General features: G+C 44.7%; 2 protein-coding genes across 3 annotated transcripts in view; one reads left to right on the forward strand and one right to left on the reverse strand.

The window, feature by feature from the left end:
* Window positions 1–361: 361 nt before the first annotated feature.
* On the reverse strand, window positions 362–15,387 carry CCDC53 (Coiled-coil domain containing 53). Its single transcript, XM_050190888.3, has 5 exons — window positions 15,319–15,387; window positions 14,803–14,967; window positions 10,685–10,942; window positions 9,652–9,716; window positions 362–5,704 (listed from the first exon to the last, which is right to left on the reverse strand). Exons 1-5 carry the CDS (start codon window positions 15,367–15,369, stop codon window positions 5,614–5,616), a joined length of 630 nt encoding a protein of 209 aa, XP_050046845.1. The 5' UTR covers window positions 15,370–15,387; the 3' UTR covers window positions 362–5,613.
* Window positions 15,388–15,545: 158 nt separating this feature from the next.
* Tnpo-SR (transportin 3) overlaps window positions 15,546–16,400 on the forward strand; it is a 66,483-nt gene continuing 65,628 nt past the window's right edge. Inside the window, exon 1 of one of the 2 annotated variants that reach the window (XM_050190889.3) lies at window positions 15,546–15,847. In XM_050190889.3, the coding sequence (XP_050046846.1) occupies window positions 15,713–15,847 (135 nt within the window). In that variant the 5' untranslated portion in view covers window positions 15,546–15,712. The remainder of the gene's footprint in view (window positions 15,848–16,400) is intronic. The other variant, XM_050190890.3, reaches the window with a different exon arrangement.

Consider the following 16,400-nt stretch of genomic DNA (forward strand, 5'->3'; position numbering starts at 1 on the left):
CTTTGCAGCACAGGTGAGACCAGCAACTCACGGTGGCTGCACCGATAAACAGTACTTGTACTTGCACCATACCTGTCAAACAGCGCTTGAGAGCAGCAAGGCCAGAGAGATGGCATACATGCACACTGCTACAGTCATAATCCTAATCCTAATCCTAATCAAAAGTCATAATCCTAATGAGACTGAGGTCACCCACCATTTCATGCACTCACTTATTTGTCTGCTTCCATGCATTCAGCGCAAATTGCCTACATATCACAGCTCAATTTTAAATAAATTTTTATTTGTGAAAACAGTTCCTGCTGGCTTGTTAAATTTTCCAGTAATTCTCTGCTCTAAATGATTTGCCGGCAACACCATATCACCAGAACTGTACAAGCTTTAATATCGGTTTAGGGTTCAATACATACGACAGGCAAATTACAAAAAAGCAGATGCTACGTAGCCATCGTGCTTCATGGGCGATGTCTACATGCAAACCGTTTTTGGCACGACCATGGCTCCATGAAAATAGATTGGCTACACCTTCTAGTGCGCCTTTATTCTCGCTCCCTCTATTCCGTCCCTCGCAGTCTCGACGACATTGCAACACATAGCAATGTACACTACAGTCTCATTTTGGAAAAAAACATCTCACTAGTATCATTCAAATGCTCACATATGCGATTAAATTTTCCTGTGAAGGCCTGCAGATTAACCTATTACTGATACATACCTACATTGGACCTCAAATTGACCATGCTTAATGTCAAACAAAAGGAATGTTAAGAGGAAGCCTTAGCTCAGACCCAACTCCAACTCGGCCTATTCAAATACATGTAAAACACAAAAACGCTTTTCTGAAATAACCCCGGGCCGATTTTAATGAAAATTGTTGTATTTGAGAGAGAAGCACGAAGTTAACAAATTCATAGCTTTGCATCAAAAACAGATATCGCGATTCTGTGAATGGCATCCATTAGATCATTGAAAGCGGACAAATTCGATGTGTCATTTTACATTTTACGTGAATTTGTTCCATTGTTTACAAGGGTTCTGCAAAAGCTGTATTTTCATATTACTAATTTTTTTTTAGATTCATGTGTAACATATCAATTTTGTACGCTTTAGATATATTATTAGATGCAACTCACAGAACTGCGATATCATTTTCGTTGCAGTTACAGAGTTGTGAACATGATAGTTTCGTTTTCTGAAAATGTTCGATATTTGCCAATCTTTAATAAAAAATTGACGACCTAAATCAAAGAGTTCTAAACCAACAGTCACAAGATATTAAGTTTTTCTTTTAAATACAACAAACTTCGCCAAATTTCGTGCAGTGGTTGCCGAGAAAAACGAGTTCTCCTTTCCCACGTATTTAGATTGGAGCATCTGAGCTAAAGCTTCCTCTTAAGCTATGTTGCCTTGAATAATTCGGCATTTCCCTGTAAGAACAAATGGCCCCGTACATCATCATCTCCCTTTGCAACATGCAACAGCTTTTCCCTTATGACTATGCAGTCCGTGCCGTTGCATGTTCAAATCAACCTTTAGCAGATTTCCCACCATTTAATGACAAATACAAGTCCAGTTCATCCAATGATATGTATTCTTTATAATTACATAACTGCAAACAGCCCATTCACCTGTTTTGCATTGTCTTGTAAAATGCAGGTGAATACAAATACAGACTTCACCAAGCTTCCAGTTTATCACAATGCCTTCACATATCACAAACGGCTCCAGCCTTTGGTCTAGTGTCAACAAAGTGGGAAAAAGAAACAGCTTCACATTCGAAGCATCTTGTGGACAGCCTAAGGCAAAAGCTCGCATATAAACAGGCACATCCAGAAATCAAGCGACTTGACATGCGAGGTATGACACTGAACTTCATACGAAAGTGCCCTCAATGGAGTCTACAGCTGGAATGATTTGTCAGCTATGGAGGTAATAAATAGCGCACGCATTCCAACTCGCTTTGCCGAGGGCTTAGCCACAAAGTCCTCGCATAACATCATTGCTTTTGCTGCAGTGTTAAGTGGATCAAAATCTAGACAATCAACCTTGTGCATGTTGTAAAATTTGGGCAAAAAGTCCATGAAGGTGATTTGATTTTAATGCTAGTTTGTCTCAAAGATTATCTTCGAAACATTGAAAGCATTAGAGAGAATTTTTTTTGAAAGTTGATATATTGTTGCCATATAATGGTGTTTCAAATGCCAGGGTGGTGATTACCACAGGCAGTGATTTAAAATTATTCAACACTACTAAAGTCTGTAAAGGTGCAGCCTTGGCCGAGTTGGTTCTGCATAATTACAAACGGCGCATAACGGTAGACAAAAACATGGAAGACGTGTTATCGTCTCCCATTATGCACTGGTCGTAACAATGCAAAACTAAAGTCTGCTCAGCAGGACCCAATGTCACACAGCATTAATGAAGTGTTGCTAGAAGCTGGGAACAAGCATTCTTAATAATCATCGTTGGCAACTGAAAACTGTAGGTGCCATAGAGAACCCAACAGCTCGCAGATTTGCCTGTGAAGTCAAAAGTGTAGTGCATCACGAAGACGATGAACTGTGGACGTAAGAAATAAAAGCGTACATGTTCTTAAGCATGAAGCAAGTGAAATGCAGCATACTGATCAGCATACTAATCATATCTGATCATACTAATCAGCATACTGATTGAAAAATATAAATAGCGAGGAGTAGCAATAATACAATTGCCTAAACAGTGCTTTTTTTTTTTTACTGGAAACTGCTAACACAGAAGGCGTGGCATATTACATGATAATGCTTGTGGGAACACAGCGCAAACTTGACTTTACGACAAGTAGTATTTTTTTTCTTTTTTATACAGCACTATGGGAAAAATAAACACAGTGGAGCTTTATTAGTACTGCTACGTCATCCTAGGTACACAGAACGGAAGTACACACCTTTATTTTTGCACAATCAAATGACTTATTTCAATGTACATACATGCGTTAAGTAGTAGATGATAATCTTCAGAAATGGGTGTCAGAGGATAGCATCTAACTAGTATGCCAAGCATTCCCAAGATAAGTTTGGAATTTTCTGTCCCAAATGATTCTTTACTCTTCATAGAGTACAAGTTTGCTGATTCTACCCTGTCTATAACAGAAAATCTGAATTATTTGGACTTTCCAGCTGTTTCTTGTAAACACACTAATTAGTACGACATGAAATGGCTGTTAAATTAAAAAAACACCGGTAACCTTATGAGTGTGGCAGAAACAGCATTGGTGCAGAAGCAAAATGATCAGGCTAACAAGGCAGGTAGACGCACTGCAGTTAATCATAGCTGAGAAAAAAATGCCAATGTGTTGCAATTTCCTGTTCCACGTCTCATTTTCATTCAATACGAAATGTGCAATGCAACAAATGCCGTGGGAATCACACATAAGCCGAAAGTGCTTCAAATGTGACCTGCACACTACCATGTGCGTGACTGCGAATAAACGCGATTCTACGAACAAAGACGTTCAAGACGCACAAATGCCAAACAAGATCACACAGTGATGGAGGGTGCGGGGTTCGCTCTACTCTGGAAATCCATAAGTTTCCAAGCATTGCACCATTAGAATGAATTGACAAATACTGCAGCTTCTGGACAGATTATGTGGAAGACACAAAAGGTAAGGTGACTCAATCCTTCACGTTTTGACATGAAGTGCTACAGCACAAATACACTGTTCTTGCTGCTTTGCACTTAGAGCAATATAGCGACTTTCTTCCCGCCATTTGCATAAGGTTAAGATTAGGAAGCACTTCCTGTAGTGGCTCCTTACTACCTTGATAAACACCTAAATCATGAATTTTACTGCGGCATGCAGGTCATTTCTGACAGCATGCAGTCATGAACAGCAAGAACCTACACATACAAATAAAAAGCAGCGTTGACGAGCTTCTAATGCGGTTCCATGTCATCATGCTAAATACTTATGTCAGGAATCTACATGGCAGGCGATTTTAGGCGTGCTATCTAGTCATGAAAAGCAAGAAACAGGGACAAACAACATGGACTAGAGAAACTTGCAAACATTTCAACTGTCTGCCTGCTACCGCTGAAAACACGCACGTGATACACAAGAAACTTGGTGATCAAAACACCACTGCGAGGATCACAACATATAAAGGAGCCATGATTTCAGCTCTATCCAAAGTGTCCACCCGCACAAACACAAGAGTATTTTTCATTTACGTGCTGAAAGCAAGGATGAAAGAGGAACTTTAAAAGTCGGTGTCACATTGGCATGCTTCATGCAATACTTCGGCATGTGGTGGCCATGCCATCACATTTCTCACTGTTTCAGCGAACAGTCGCACGCCTTCTGAAGAAAGCATCGAACATTCTTCCCTTTCAGTGCAGTGGCTTGGAACTTCCATGCAGCCAAAAGAAACGGGGCAATAAAAACAAGTCGTATACGGTTCAGTAACACACGAACATAACAGCCAAGCATCACTTTAGGTTACAGACAATAGGAAGTTTTAGATACTGTGCGCCCAAAATTAAGAGACGCAGACCACCACGCTTACAAAAGAATGCAAAGGGCCTACAATGAAGGTTGGGTCTTTGCGTACACAAAGTCGCTTCGCTATGCTGTTTCTAAAACTCTCTCATGAATGTACACGGCACGAGCAACTATATGACGTACAATTTGCGTTTAATTTTGCACTTGTAATGCGAAATCACTCTGAAGGCTGGGTCTGCATGCACAAACTTTCTGTTAGAGGAATGTTAACTGGCCTCCCCTTCTTGTGCAAAAGCACCGACTACCCCAAAGTGCAATGACACGGGGAGGAAATTAATCCACGAGCAAGCCATCAACACTATTACGATTACAAAACACTTCTAAAGCATACACGCATCGCGCACTGCTGCTTCACAAAGCAGCAGGTACAAGCCAGTGGCGCAGAGAAATGAAACAGCATCATCACACCCTGTAATGTCTTTCAATACCAAATTCAGGAAGCCAACAAGAATGCTCTGATGCCAATTTACAGAGCTGTACTGGCCTGCATCAGCAACACTTCATTCACACAAAAGAGAGTCTGCACTCTTCCTGCACGCCCATACCTGTTTACTAGTTTCAAGATTCAACTATAAAAACTATGGTTAATGTCTCAATTATTCCATTGCATCCCATCCATTCATGAACACCTGCGAAGCTGCTAGTACAAGTACCCTCCCACAATTCAGTACCTAGATTGCTGCCATCTACCCTACGACCCTCCTGAAAGATCTTTTGGCCAACACAAATATTCCTTGCACACTAAGCTGCCTGAACCGTCACAAAGAGCAACTGTGACTGCAAGTGACACTTAAGCTCACAATATTTATCAGCATGGGCACAACACCCCAAAGACTGCAGCACGCGTCTGTCAAGTAACAGCGAGTGTTACGTGCCGTAACACCACATTGCGGCAAGCTGTGGTGACACCGGCTCCCTGTAAGGCTTCTTCACAGGTGCTTTGAAGCTAGTTGAATGTCTTCTTTGAGCACGGCGGCTTGCTTTGGCATGAATACGAGTGTGGCGAGGATGTACCCAGGCGCATGTTTGCGACCATGCATGGAATGTGGGTGCCGGTGCACAAATTTGACGCATCAATTGCTCAGGCTGCTGTCGTCGGAGCTGTCGTCGTCCGCAGGACATGGAGAAGTTGGAGCCCCCGGGGGCGCTGGTGCATCAGGATTGCTACAAAGTACGAAAGGAAAAAAAGAAGGGCAAAGGTGACTTCATCACCAGCAGATGAGTAGCCTCAGCTGTTCACGTGAACACATTTTCTCGCAACTACGTGCGGTGGCGCCATGATCACGCATGTCTCATGATTACTTTTTTGCTTATCATAACTGGCAATGGTAAACTGTGTAGTTAGAAAACTTCCAATTTAATGCGCAAGGCACTAAGATGATGAAATCAAGCCATGCCAACACGTCTGTACGACTAATTCTGCTGCTTGAAACTAACAATGGTGGAAAGTACAGTTAAAGAACTTCTAATTAGAAGAATCCGGATAACTGATAGGCTAACATTTTTTCTCAGTCAACCACATGACCAATTGTCTTTTCCTATATTTGCATTTATCTTTTACCCATTAATTATACATCAATTAAATATAGCAGTTCATTTTTCATATATAATTTATCAGGCTTCGTCTATTTGGATCATATGGTTTTAATTTATTACTTGAATATGGGGGCAGCCACAATTATTCGTTAAAGAAGTGTAGGCAGGCTCCTTGGGCAGAGCTAATCGAAACTTAACGTGACAGTATCATACTGATGACTGCATTTTGCCTCCCAAGCACAAGGTTTGGCCAGCAGACATGTTACGCATACTGCCTGCACTATCGCTGCAAACTGCACCTGGACACACATAAATGCTGGTGCAATTGTTGTTGAAGAAAAAGTTGCAGTTTTGCACGAAAGGTGGAGCATGCATTGCAGTAGCAAATTATTAGACAGCTATATAAAGTAAGGTTAGTACAGTAAACCCTCGTTAAAATGAAGTGAATGGGATGAAGAAAAGATTTCATAGTATAAGCAGTAATTCAACAAACGTGACTCTGCAGAAGTCTAATACAGGTGTCATGTGGCGCATTTTCAATTGGGATCGACTTTCTCGTTTGCCATTGGCTCTTTTGCGCAAGCTGTGGGAGGGAGCCAATAGGGCTTTCGAGCGACTCTGGGCACTCCGTGAACGAAGAATGTGGCAGAGTAACTTTCACGTTCCTGAATGCTACAGCCACAGTATGGAACCTCACGGTGACGCCGACATTCAAGGTGAATTGCCGCCTGGGGTGTCGGCGTTGCCTTGAAGCACCGTACAAAGTCCAAGTGCGATAAGATTGCAGCAGTGCGCCCTACGCTGTAGGTGCAAGGGTGAGCTGGGAACATACATGCCAAGACTTCCAGTTTTTGACCATTTATTCCAGTTGTACGGTTGACAGAAAAATCTCCCGGAAACTGCAGTTGGGTGTCTATCTGCGTCCCGCGTTTTGTTGGCGGAAATTCGCCCGGAGTGTCTCTATAATTGCTATTGCTCTAAATGAACAAACTTAAAGGGCGAGAGTTAGGGAAGGTGCTTGCAGTGAGCAGGTGAGGCCAGGAGAGCAGGAATTCCGCTACCTTTAGTTTATTCACGGGACTTGGGCACAAAAGGTGCCGAGCGCCACTGTGACTGCGTACCCACTCGCCGATGATAACACATGGAAGCAGCATGCAGGAAAAGGGTGCACATGCAGCGTGATGGCGCAGCTGCAACGAAGACGGTTGCTCCCTCGCCCGCCACGAAAGGTGCTGAGCGCCACTGAGTGTGCATGCACTTCTTGACCGTTCGCTCAAAACGTAGCAGCTTATCGCTTTGCTTCAAGCAATCCTGTTTTAAACTGCATGCATTTCAGTTGGGACTGGAAGAAACTTCAAAATAAGCAATAATTCGCTTAAAGCAGCTTCCATATATCAAAGGTTTACTGTAGTCCTATCGACCGCATAAACTGCTGTACACGTTTACTTACAAACTAAATTAACAGGCATAGTGTCGCGCGCACATAGGCAAACCCGAACTCTCACTCGATAAAACGCTGGTGCGATCAAGAGAGGCAGCAGCGGCAAGCGAACTCCTCTTCGGGCTGCCTCTCGCTTCAGAGCGATCTAGGTGCTCTGAAACAGATCGCACATGAAGCCATCAGGCTACTCGGGTCGCCCAGTGTTTGCACTGACTGCAGATTACCTTCAAGACAGGGTGCACCCGGCCGCTCTCGGTTGTGCCATGCGGCACTGCGACCAGAGTAGAAGAGGAGGTGGACGGTTCACCTGCCTCCCCTTCCCCCCCCTACTGCGCACACGTCATGCCGCTCCCCTCGTTGAGTACGCGAGAAGCCACTGCCGCATCAAGCCACCATCCTTCTTGGCACATCCTCGCGCCTACAGTACAGCTGTGACCCTATTGCACTTGGACTTAATAAGGAACCTCAGGGCGATGGCGGAAATTCGCCTGGAGTGTCCATATAATTGCTATTACAATAAACAAAAATCTAGCTCGCTCAAAGAGCGAAGCATTGACAGTGATAGCAGGGTTTATTGACACTTTATCAATTACGCCCTATCTGCACAACGCTCCAGTTGGAAAAGTTGCTTCCTTCAAACAGTTAGGCGTGATTTTTTTACCAGCACCTGCGCTGGGAAGAACAAGCTCACAGTGTACGCAGGAGAGGGGCGTGTGGCTGCTATGCGCCAACTAAAGGATGCCAATGCCTTCCCCATTCTGTGCTTCGGTCGCTGTACTCGGCAGTTTGTCATCCTCACATTAGGTATTGTCATGGGGTCTAATATATATGACATATCTGGAGCAACTACTGCAACTACATAACAGAGTGATAAGTGTACTATAAATAATGTGGTAACTGTGCAAATGGCAATATTAACAATATATTTCAGGAACAATGAATATTCTTGGTACCACCACTTCGTAACTATAAGGTTTCCTTCCTTGTTAACAAAATAATACACACCAGTCTACCAGTGTCACTCTTTTCACCATACCGTCTGATAACACAAGACATGCATCAAACGGCAATTTAATTTGTCTACATGCTACAATTTATACCGAGAAAGACCTTCAATTACATGGGCAGAGAATCTGGAATAAGCTACCCATGAAAACTAAGGTAGAGAGAAATTTTAAATGTGGTTCTAAAATATTTTATTTGAAAAATCAAGATTTGTAGATAGTTCTTTTACACGCAGCCAATGTGCTGCTTATATTTCCCATTATTTATTGCACTGCTGTGATAATGTACAAATCTTTTTAGTGTTTCAGGGCAGTTATTTATTCATTTATTTATTGTATTGCTGACCTATTTCATGCGTTTCACCGGACCGGCCACTAGCCAATGTAGGCTATCAGTCCAGATAATCTGTATCCGTATCTTACGATATTGCCGTAAAGATTGAAGATGATGACTCCTCGGACGGTGTTCTAACTATACACGGATGCGACATGTTGACAAGGCGCAGCATGCGAGGCAACTGCTGCCGGGTAGAAGGAACAGCGCCCTGGCAGCTACCAGGCATCTCACAATGCTCGTGTGATAAGCTACCAGCGACATTACAGGCGTCGCACCCCAATGACGCATGACAAGAGACCGACAGGAAATTGTCGGCGTTAATTAGTACCGTCTTGAAATATTAGATAACGTTAGCTCGATGTTCACTGCCCCTTCCACTCAAGAGTAGTGCATACGCACAGCATCTCGGCAGGACCATGTGCTTACAGTGGCGTGTGTGCAACACTCATGCCTGCAGCAGAAGGCAGAACACAGTTCTGGCTCTGCAAGTGAGGTGACTGAGCATAGCGTTTACAATGTGTCGGCTTCGCTTCATCATCGTTGCGTCCAAACGCACTCCATGTCTCTAAAGGAATCTCCTGCGTGGGAGAACCACGCGGGTGTCATCAAGTTGAACAGCGTTGACAGCGTGCATGGGTCTCGAGCATCCGTAAAATCGCCATCACAATAAAGTCATAGACGTAACATTTCATAGATGGGATAACCATAGCATACAGGACAGAGAGTAAACATCGGTGCAAGTAAATGTAGATGAAGGAAGGGCACCAGGAAACAGAAAACGTCAGCAACTTACTCTAATATGCTGGGATCCACATTTTCTTGCCGCATCTTGATTTGAACAGCACCCAGAGGAATACCCTGAGTTCATGAAAAGGAACAGTAAGCAATAAAATCGCCTGCCTATGGTTATCAAGTGCCTTGATGTGCAACATTCAACTAATGCTGTTTACAAATAGCCTCAAGTTACTTCTAAACTAAGCATAAGGAGAGTGTATTAGTCATAACTTGGGTCTTTGGCTACTGCACTACAAAAAACTCCTGTCCAATGGCACAGTGGCATCAAGTGTAGGCCCGCATAGCTACGCTGTTACATGCTGCATCGTCCGTTTGAAAGCACAAATCACGAGTGTGCATGCAGGTCTTTAAAATCAAACTGGGGAAAAGTATGCAACTCTTCATCATGCCATTAAATGCATGTTGCCAAACTGCCCAGGATAACGTACGATCCGATTGCAGTCCAGTGTTTTTCGTGTGCTGATATATATTCACCTTGAAATGTATCACCAATTCACCCAAGTTAGCTTTATTGCTCAATACAAATTTTGTGCCTGCTAGAAACCTACAAGATTTGCAGGGGTTGTCCTTCAAATAGGTTTATCATGACGAACAGGCTGTCAGGCTCGTTCAGCCTTGTTTATGACCTATCTGCTGTTGGCAGGCAGAGCAGCAGGTGAACACAACCAAAGCAAGCCAAATGGTGCGTACTTTCTCCCCACACATATTTTGAAAGTTTGCAAACACGTTTAGAGTGGTATACTATGCAGCTACGGTAACCGAATAAAAAAAGTGCACAGGACTTTAGTGTATACAGTCGAACCTCAATATAACAAACACAGCTAAGTGAATTGCTGGATATAACAAGGTATATAAAATGGTTCTTGCTGATATCAGCCCATGAGTATAACGAAAATAAGCAATCAACGAATTGAATATGATGAAATTGTCTGATGTGACATTATTAGAGTGAGGCTCAACTGCAATACAGTGCCCAAGCTGAACAGCCAGAAGGCAACACAGCGATGCTGGCAAGATTTCGAGTCACTTACAAAGTTGAGCATCTTGAAGTACTTTGAAAACCTAGGATCCTTGGAGACCGTGTTTGTTGGTGCAGCTGGAGGCTGTGTTGCAGTGGCTGCTGCCTGGAGGGGTTCGGCCTTTGTGTCAGTCGTGGGACCATTTGCCTGCGACTGGTGTGACTGGCTCTGTCCAGCCGTGGCCTGCGTCGTACTCTGCTGATCATTTGCCTCCGGCTTGGCTTCAGTTGCACCGGCCGTCACATTCTCGAGGCCAGGAATCGACGAAAGCTGAAAGCAAGTGAACTTACTTCTTAGCAGCCACTCCAGATGAGCACATAATTCCGTTCAACCACAGCCTCCTGTATCAAATGTGAGAGCATTTTCTTGGCTAACCTACCAGACTTTGGCCTGTCCATCTGACCTTTATACTATAACTGCCAACAGAAATAAGAAAATGTAGTTCCTCCGAGAAATCAAACCTGGACCTATCTTTGGTGCCCCACCAATAGTTGAGAAGGAGCACGGAATACGTGCGACGTTAGAGCCAAAGAGTACTGCAGTCATCATCACAATATTGACGTGCATGCATGGGTCGCGTGTGAAGGGTTAGAAGCTCTCTAGAGATGCGCGGTGCGTTTAGCGGCAAAAGTGATGCAGCAAGACGGATGCACCGTCGTGCTCCACTCAGTTGGCTGCAGTGGAAGTTGAATTAAGTATGTGTGCTGTGCGAATGGCTCTCGCATAACTTCGAAAATCATCATTGATGAGTTCTGCCGCAACTTTTTAAAATTGTTTGCCCAGTCACACTAAGATGCCATGGAAGCTAGCGATACAGAAGTCCATACTTCCGTCCAGGGTGTTTGGGTGCAACACTGCGGAGCAAGAAAAAGAACACAAGAAAAGCTGCAATTCGTTTAGAGCTGGGATGAGTGCCTTGCAACTGTCCCATTTGTACAGTGCGACTGCCTAGAAGCAACGTCTTTCCATTGAGCAGCATACAATCACATCATTTTCTTCCCTGCTAGGAGGTGACCTAACAGTCACTATAGATGTATGCACATTGTCGTGGGAGCAGATTCCTGCACATTTTACACCCGTCACTGCCAGAGAACGGTAAACTTTTGCCACGTGTGGGTATTGCTCTTCCACTGCCCACCCTTGCTAATAAAGGGCAGTGGTGGAGCGTCAAATGAAGGTTGTTGCCAGCCTGAAAGTGGCCCGTAACCAGTGTCTGAAAAGCTGGTACTCGGGAATTAATATAAGAGGCTCGGGTTATACATAAAGAAAAAAAAAATGAAGTAATAACTACCGCTGCAGCTAAAGATCTCTCAGCCACTTTCATGCTGTCATTCTTCAGATAAACTCATAGCAGATTGAGCATTACTATACATAGTAAACTACATTTGACTTCGAACCTGGTGCAGTTGATCATGATTCGTGGTTTGAATTGAAAAATTCAATGCTGATCAACTTCACCGAGTACTGAAGCTGCTGATGCGACGAGGGTCTAGAGCAGAGAGTTGCTTCGCCAACGTGCTAGCCCTTTGTCACGCGAGTACTTTCAAACCATATTAAAAGGTCTCTTAAATGGTTTGGATGAATTTTTTAGGCATGTAGCAAGAAGACAGGGTAGGCAGGGAAGTCCATGTCGTTACCGACTCGCAACAGGCCTGCCGTAACTTTACCAACGGATGAACACCGCTGCTGGCGGCTCAGATTCTAGGCCCGAGGCTGCAAGAATACCATCAAATCACGTGGACGCCGGGCCACGCGGGTCTGGAGGGGAACGAAAGGGCGAACGCCCTAGCTCGAGCGCTAATCAACCAAGCGGGGCAAGACGAATCGTCTCATCAATCCCCACCCTTTACCTTCATGCCCCTGCCGTCCAATTACTGCGACCGACTCGAGATCCAGCGACTGAACCGCAGGATTTATCCTCCGCCTCACAGAAAGCTCAGCACTGAAGATGCTGTAGCTCTCCGACTTATTCAGACAAACACATTTCCAAACCGACACAGATACAGTAAAATGTTCCCACATACATATCGCGGCATCTGCCCCTGGTGCGGCGACACACGCCCTACACTCTTTCACATCTCGTGGGGGTGCGGGGGCAAACCTCAACACTTACAGACGCCTAGCACGTCATTTGAGCAGTGGGAGGTACAGCTGACCGGCGATACCCTGGCGGGACAAGAAGCTCTCGTCCAGCAAGTACGTCGAGCAGCCATGGCCAGTGGAGTCCTGGAATGAGGACACCGCCCACTCGACCTCAAACTCAACCACCTCGATGGTTCGAATAAATGTTTTTTTTCTCTCTCTCTCTCTAGACATGTAGGGTACAGCTACAGTAAAACATCCACACTACAATTTAAGTGAAGCGTATTATATTAAGCAGGCTACGGACGGTTTCAAGTTATTCTCCTACCTTGTCATGCTTTTTCTCAACTTGTTTGCTAAGTGATCGGAAATAAGCTCCGCCTTCACTGGCTCTGCGTCATGATGTTACATTGTGTCGTCTACTTCTGGTTGTCTTGGAGTCAGCGCACAAAGCCTCTCCAACTTCTCTGCTAACCGCCTGGCCATCGATCCCCAGAGAGAGCTATCCAAGCAGTGTGCATTGCGAGCATTGTGTTGCAGCACCAAGTGTGTCTAGTATTCCAGTAACCACAGGCGCGCTGGGTATTTTGACGAATGGGTGGAGGCGTAAAATAAAACCCCTCCATACTACTACCGCTGCACTGAGGAACTTAAGCGCAGACGTACGTGAGCCCACGAGCAGCCTGATTGGCCTGCACAGTCTAGCCACCTGGTGGCACATAGCTTAACCAGCCAAACACAGAGCTAATATTTCTGTAACCAAGTGTAAAACATTTGATACATTTAAAAAGACAATGTGTTAATGATTAAGCTCCTGCCGTAAATTGGCACTAGCAACAAAGTAGAACACAATTGGTTACTGCTATTTTAGCTCTGTGTTCGGTTGAGCTCTGTGCCACCAAGGCTGCACCATGCAGGCCGTTCACATTTATGCCTCCGCTAATCCAACGAAATGCCCAATCAGTTTGCGGTCGCATTTACCCAAATACCGGACACACTGAAACTCTCTATTATTGTAGTAACCCTCCAGCGTGAAGGCCACAAATGCAGAGAACCTGGCACTGATCGGAAACCAACAGCCTGATGTGCTGCAGCCACTCCACTAGTCTGTAGCCTTGTAGAGGGACACTATGTCGCAGCTTGACACGTCACCGATCGCTAGATTTGCAGCCCACAATGTAACAAGGGGATCCATAGTGCTCAGGAAGAAGAAGCTCGAGACCAACTCTGACCGTGCAGCTCGCATCAACAAGGATAATGTTGCTAGACAAGCAGACGACACTTGCTGTGTGCTGGAAGTGCTTGAGTGTAGCGATAAATTGTTATGTATTCTCTTTCTGTAACTTTTATTTTTTACAGAAACAAATTAACCAACATTCCAACTATAACGAACAACATTTGCTCACCATAAAGTTATAAAAATCCATGACGTGCCCTGGGTAGCCGATTGGTTAGCTCGCCCTACTGACGTCAGATGGAGGACATGTGTCAATATTGGTGGGGTGGCTGAAAACTCAAGGGAGCGGCGCCGCTGCGATTGGTAGCGATGTACATTTTTAAAACCTCATAATAAATTACATGCTTTACGTGAAGTGCTTAGATGCATCACCTAATGATCAGAAGGACCTACCCTACAGACTGAGTACGTTTGTACAAATCGTCACAATCGTTTCAGGGTCTCTTTAAGTCTATGCAGATCAACCTCAAGGCCAATCCAACCTATACAGGGATGTTGAAATGACGTGAATGATCAAAATAAACGTGATGCCATTTCACACACGCAGTTTCGATTACCTTGAAGATAAACCTGTACTATATCCTGTCGAATACAATCGAAGCACGATGACTGCGCAAGTAGGGCAGCACAGAAGTCAAACATACTTAATAATGACTCGTAGCAGCGCTTAATCTGCATCGACCCAAGGGCGGTTGACGGCGCCCACGTTAACAGGGGTGTAAGCAATCGAGCACAATGCCTTGCTTAGGTTACAAATAGATTAATCGATTACAAGAAAACTTGTTGTAAACGCGCTGCTCGATAAACTTACTTTCGCCTCTAAGATGCACATAGATGCTTCCAGTCGCTGTATTCTGACGAGTAGGTCTTCCAGTTTCTCATCACAGACAGTTGCGAAATGATTGAGAAACGAAGTCGTCCTTGTTAGGAAATAGTTGAGAAAAGCTAGAGTCCGCTTCTGTTGGATCGGTGGGACCTGAAACGGAACAGAGTAGATGGTGATCAGACTTAAGAAACTACAAGCAAGAACTGGCGTAAACCGTCGGCACAGTTATATATGCGAAACATCGAGTATACAACATCGTATTAAAGGCTTAGAATGAGGAAGCAGTGCCATGAAAATCGCTACAATGTCAAACATAAGCGTCCTATGCACATGTTTTCGGACACGAAACCACTTGGGAAATACACCCACACTTTCACTCCAATCAAGTGTTCACAAGGCTACAACGCTATTTATAACGAACAAACTTCAACTGAGTTAAAGTGAAATGGGAGCCTTCTTAACTCTTCCTTTCTTGAAATTTAAAGCTCTCAATTTATTTACCTTGGTATAATCAACGCCGTGCCCAATAATCGGCAGCCCATCGTCGTCCATGTTGCACACGACAGGCTCGCATGCACTGTCACTGATTTTTAAATCAGTGTAAGTGCTTTAAATTAAATACATGCAAACAATTACTAAACACGTTCTATCAAAAATTAAAACAAACAATACTAACAAGCTTTTGGGAAGGTAACTTTTGCTTGTGTGGAAAAAAATATGCACACAAATTTGACAGCTGCGGGACTGCACGTAATGGCGGTTAGCAGTTGATGGGGTCTCTTTTTGACATTCAATCATTTTCTGAGCGTGTTACGCTTAATTGCGGACGTTCGGTGGGGTGCACGATCGCCGTGAGCGTGTAGGCGGCGGCACACAGCGCGGATATAGCGTCGCCATGGACGACGCGAGCGGAATGCCATCGCTGCAAGCGGTCGTCCAAGCCATCCACGCGCTCTACAGACAGCCAGACACTACGGGCAAGGAGAAAGCATCGGTCTGGCTCGGGGAACTGCAGAGATCCGTAAGTTTTGTAAGTTTCGTGTGCCAAACTTTCGCCCATGCTCGTGCGATACTAACGGGACTCATTGCGCGTAGGGGTTGGATTCGCCTCTCTCGACAAAGGCGCCGAAGCGATGTCATGTGTAGCACGGAAGCTGACGGATGTGCAATGATAGAAGTCGTAAAGCAGGCGAAGCTCTTTCAGCTGACGATGAAGGTTTTGTAGGTGTGGAAGCTTTTTTTTTCCTTTGCCCCCTATTCGCATTTGACTGCGCTCCGCTGCGCGCCGTCGAAGGCGCGTTTCTGATCCCAGCTCCTAAACCTATCACCCCCTGACCGACCGGTTTTTTTTGACGTTTTTGGATCACGCTTCGCCGTGCGAAGTCGTGCGTCGCGTGTCAGCCTACTTCTCTCTGCGTTCCACGTTTGCCCGTCGACACTTCGCGTCTTCCCGACGTCTCAGAAATGCCAGACTGTGGAACTGATTGTCTCCTCGCAGTATCGCCACTGCGTGCCATGCGTTGTTTTGCCCTCGCGATTCGTGTCCGTACTTCTTCAACGCGATGTTAATCTCATCTACACGA

The sequence above is a fragment of the Dermacentor andersoni genome, chromosome 10, assembly GCF_023375885.2.
Source record: "Dermacentor andersoni chromosome 10, qqDerAnde1_hic_scaffold, whole genome shotgun sequence".
NCBI lineage: Eukaryota > Metazoa > Arthropoda > Arachnida > Ixodida > Ixodidae > Dermacentor > Dermacentor andersoni.

Coding starts and splice junctions, on each gene's coding strand:
- CCDC53 (XM_050190888.3), bottom strand. CDS start 15,369: ATGGACGACGATGGGCTGCCGATTATTGGGCACGGCGTTGATTATACC. Junction 14,968..15,318: donor ACGGCGTTGATTATACCAAG/GTAAATAAATTG, acceptor GTTCCGTTTCAG/GTCCCACCGATCCAACAGAA. Junction 9,717..10,684: donor ACTTCAAGATGCTCAACTTT/GTAAGTGACTCG, acceptor TCATGAACTCAG/GGTATTCCTCTGGGTGCTGT.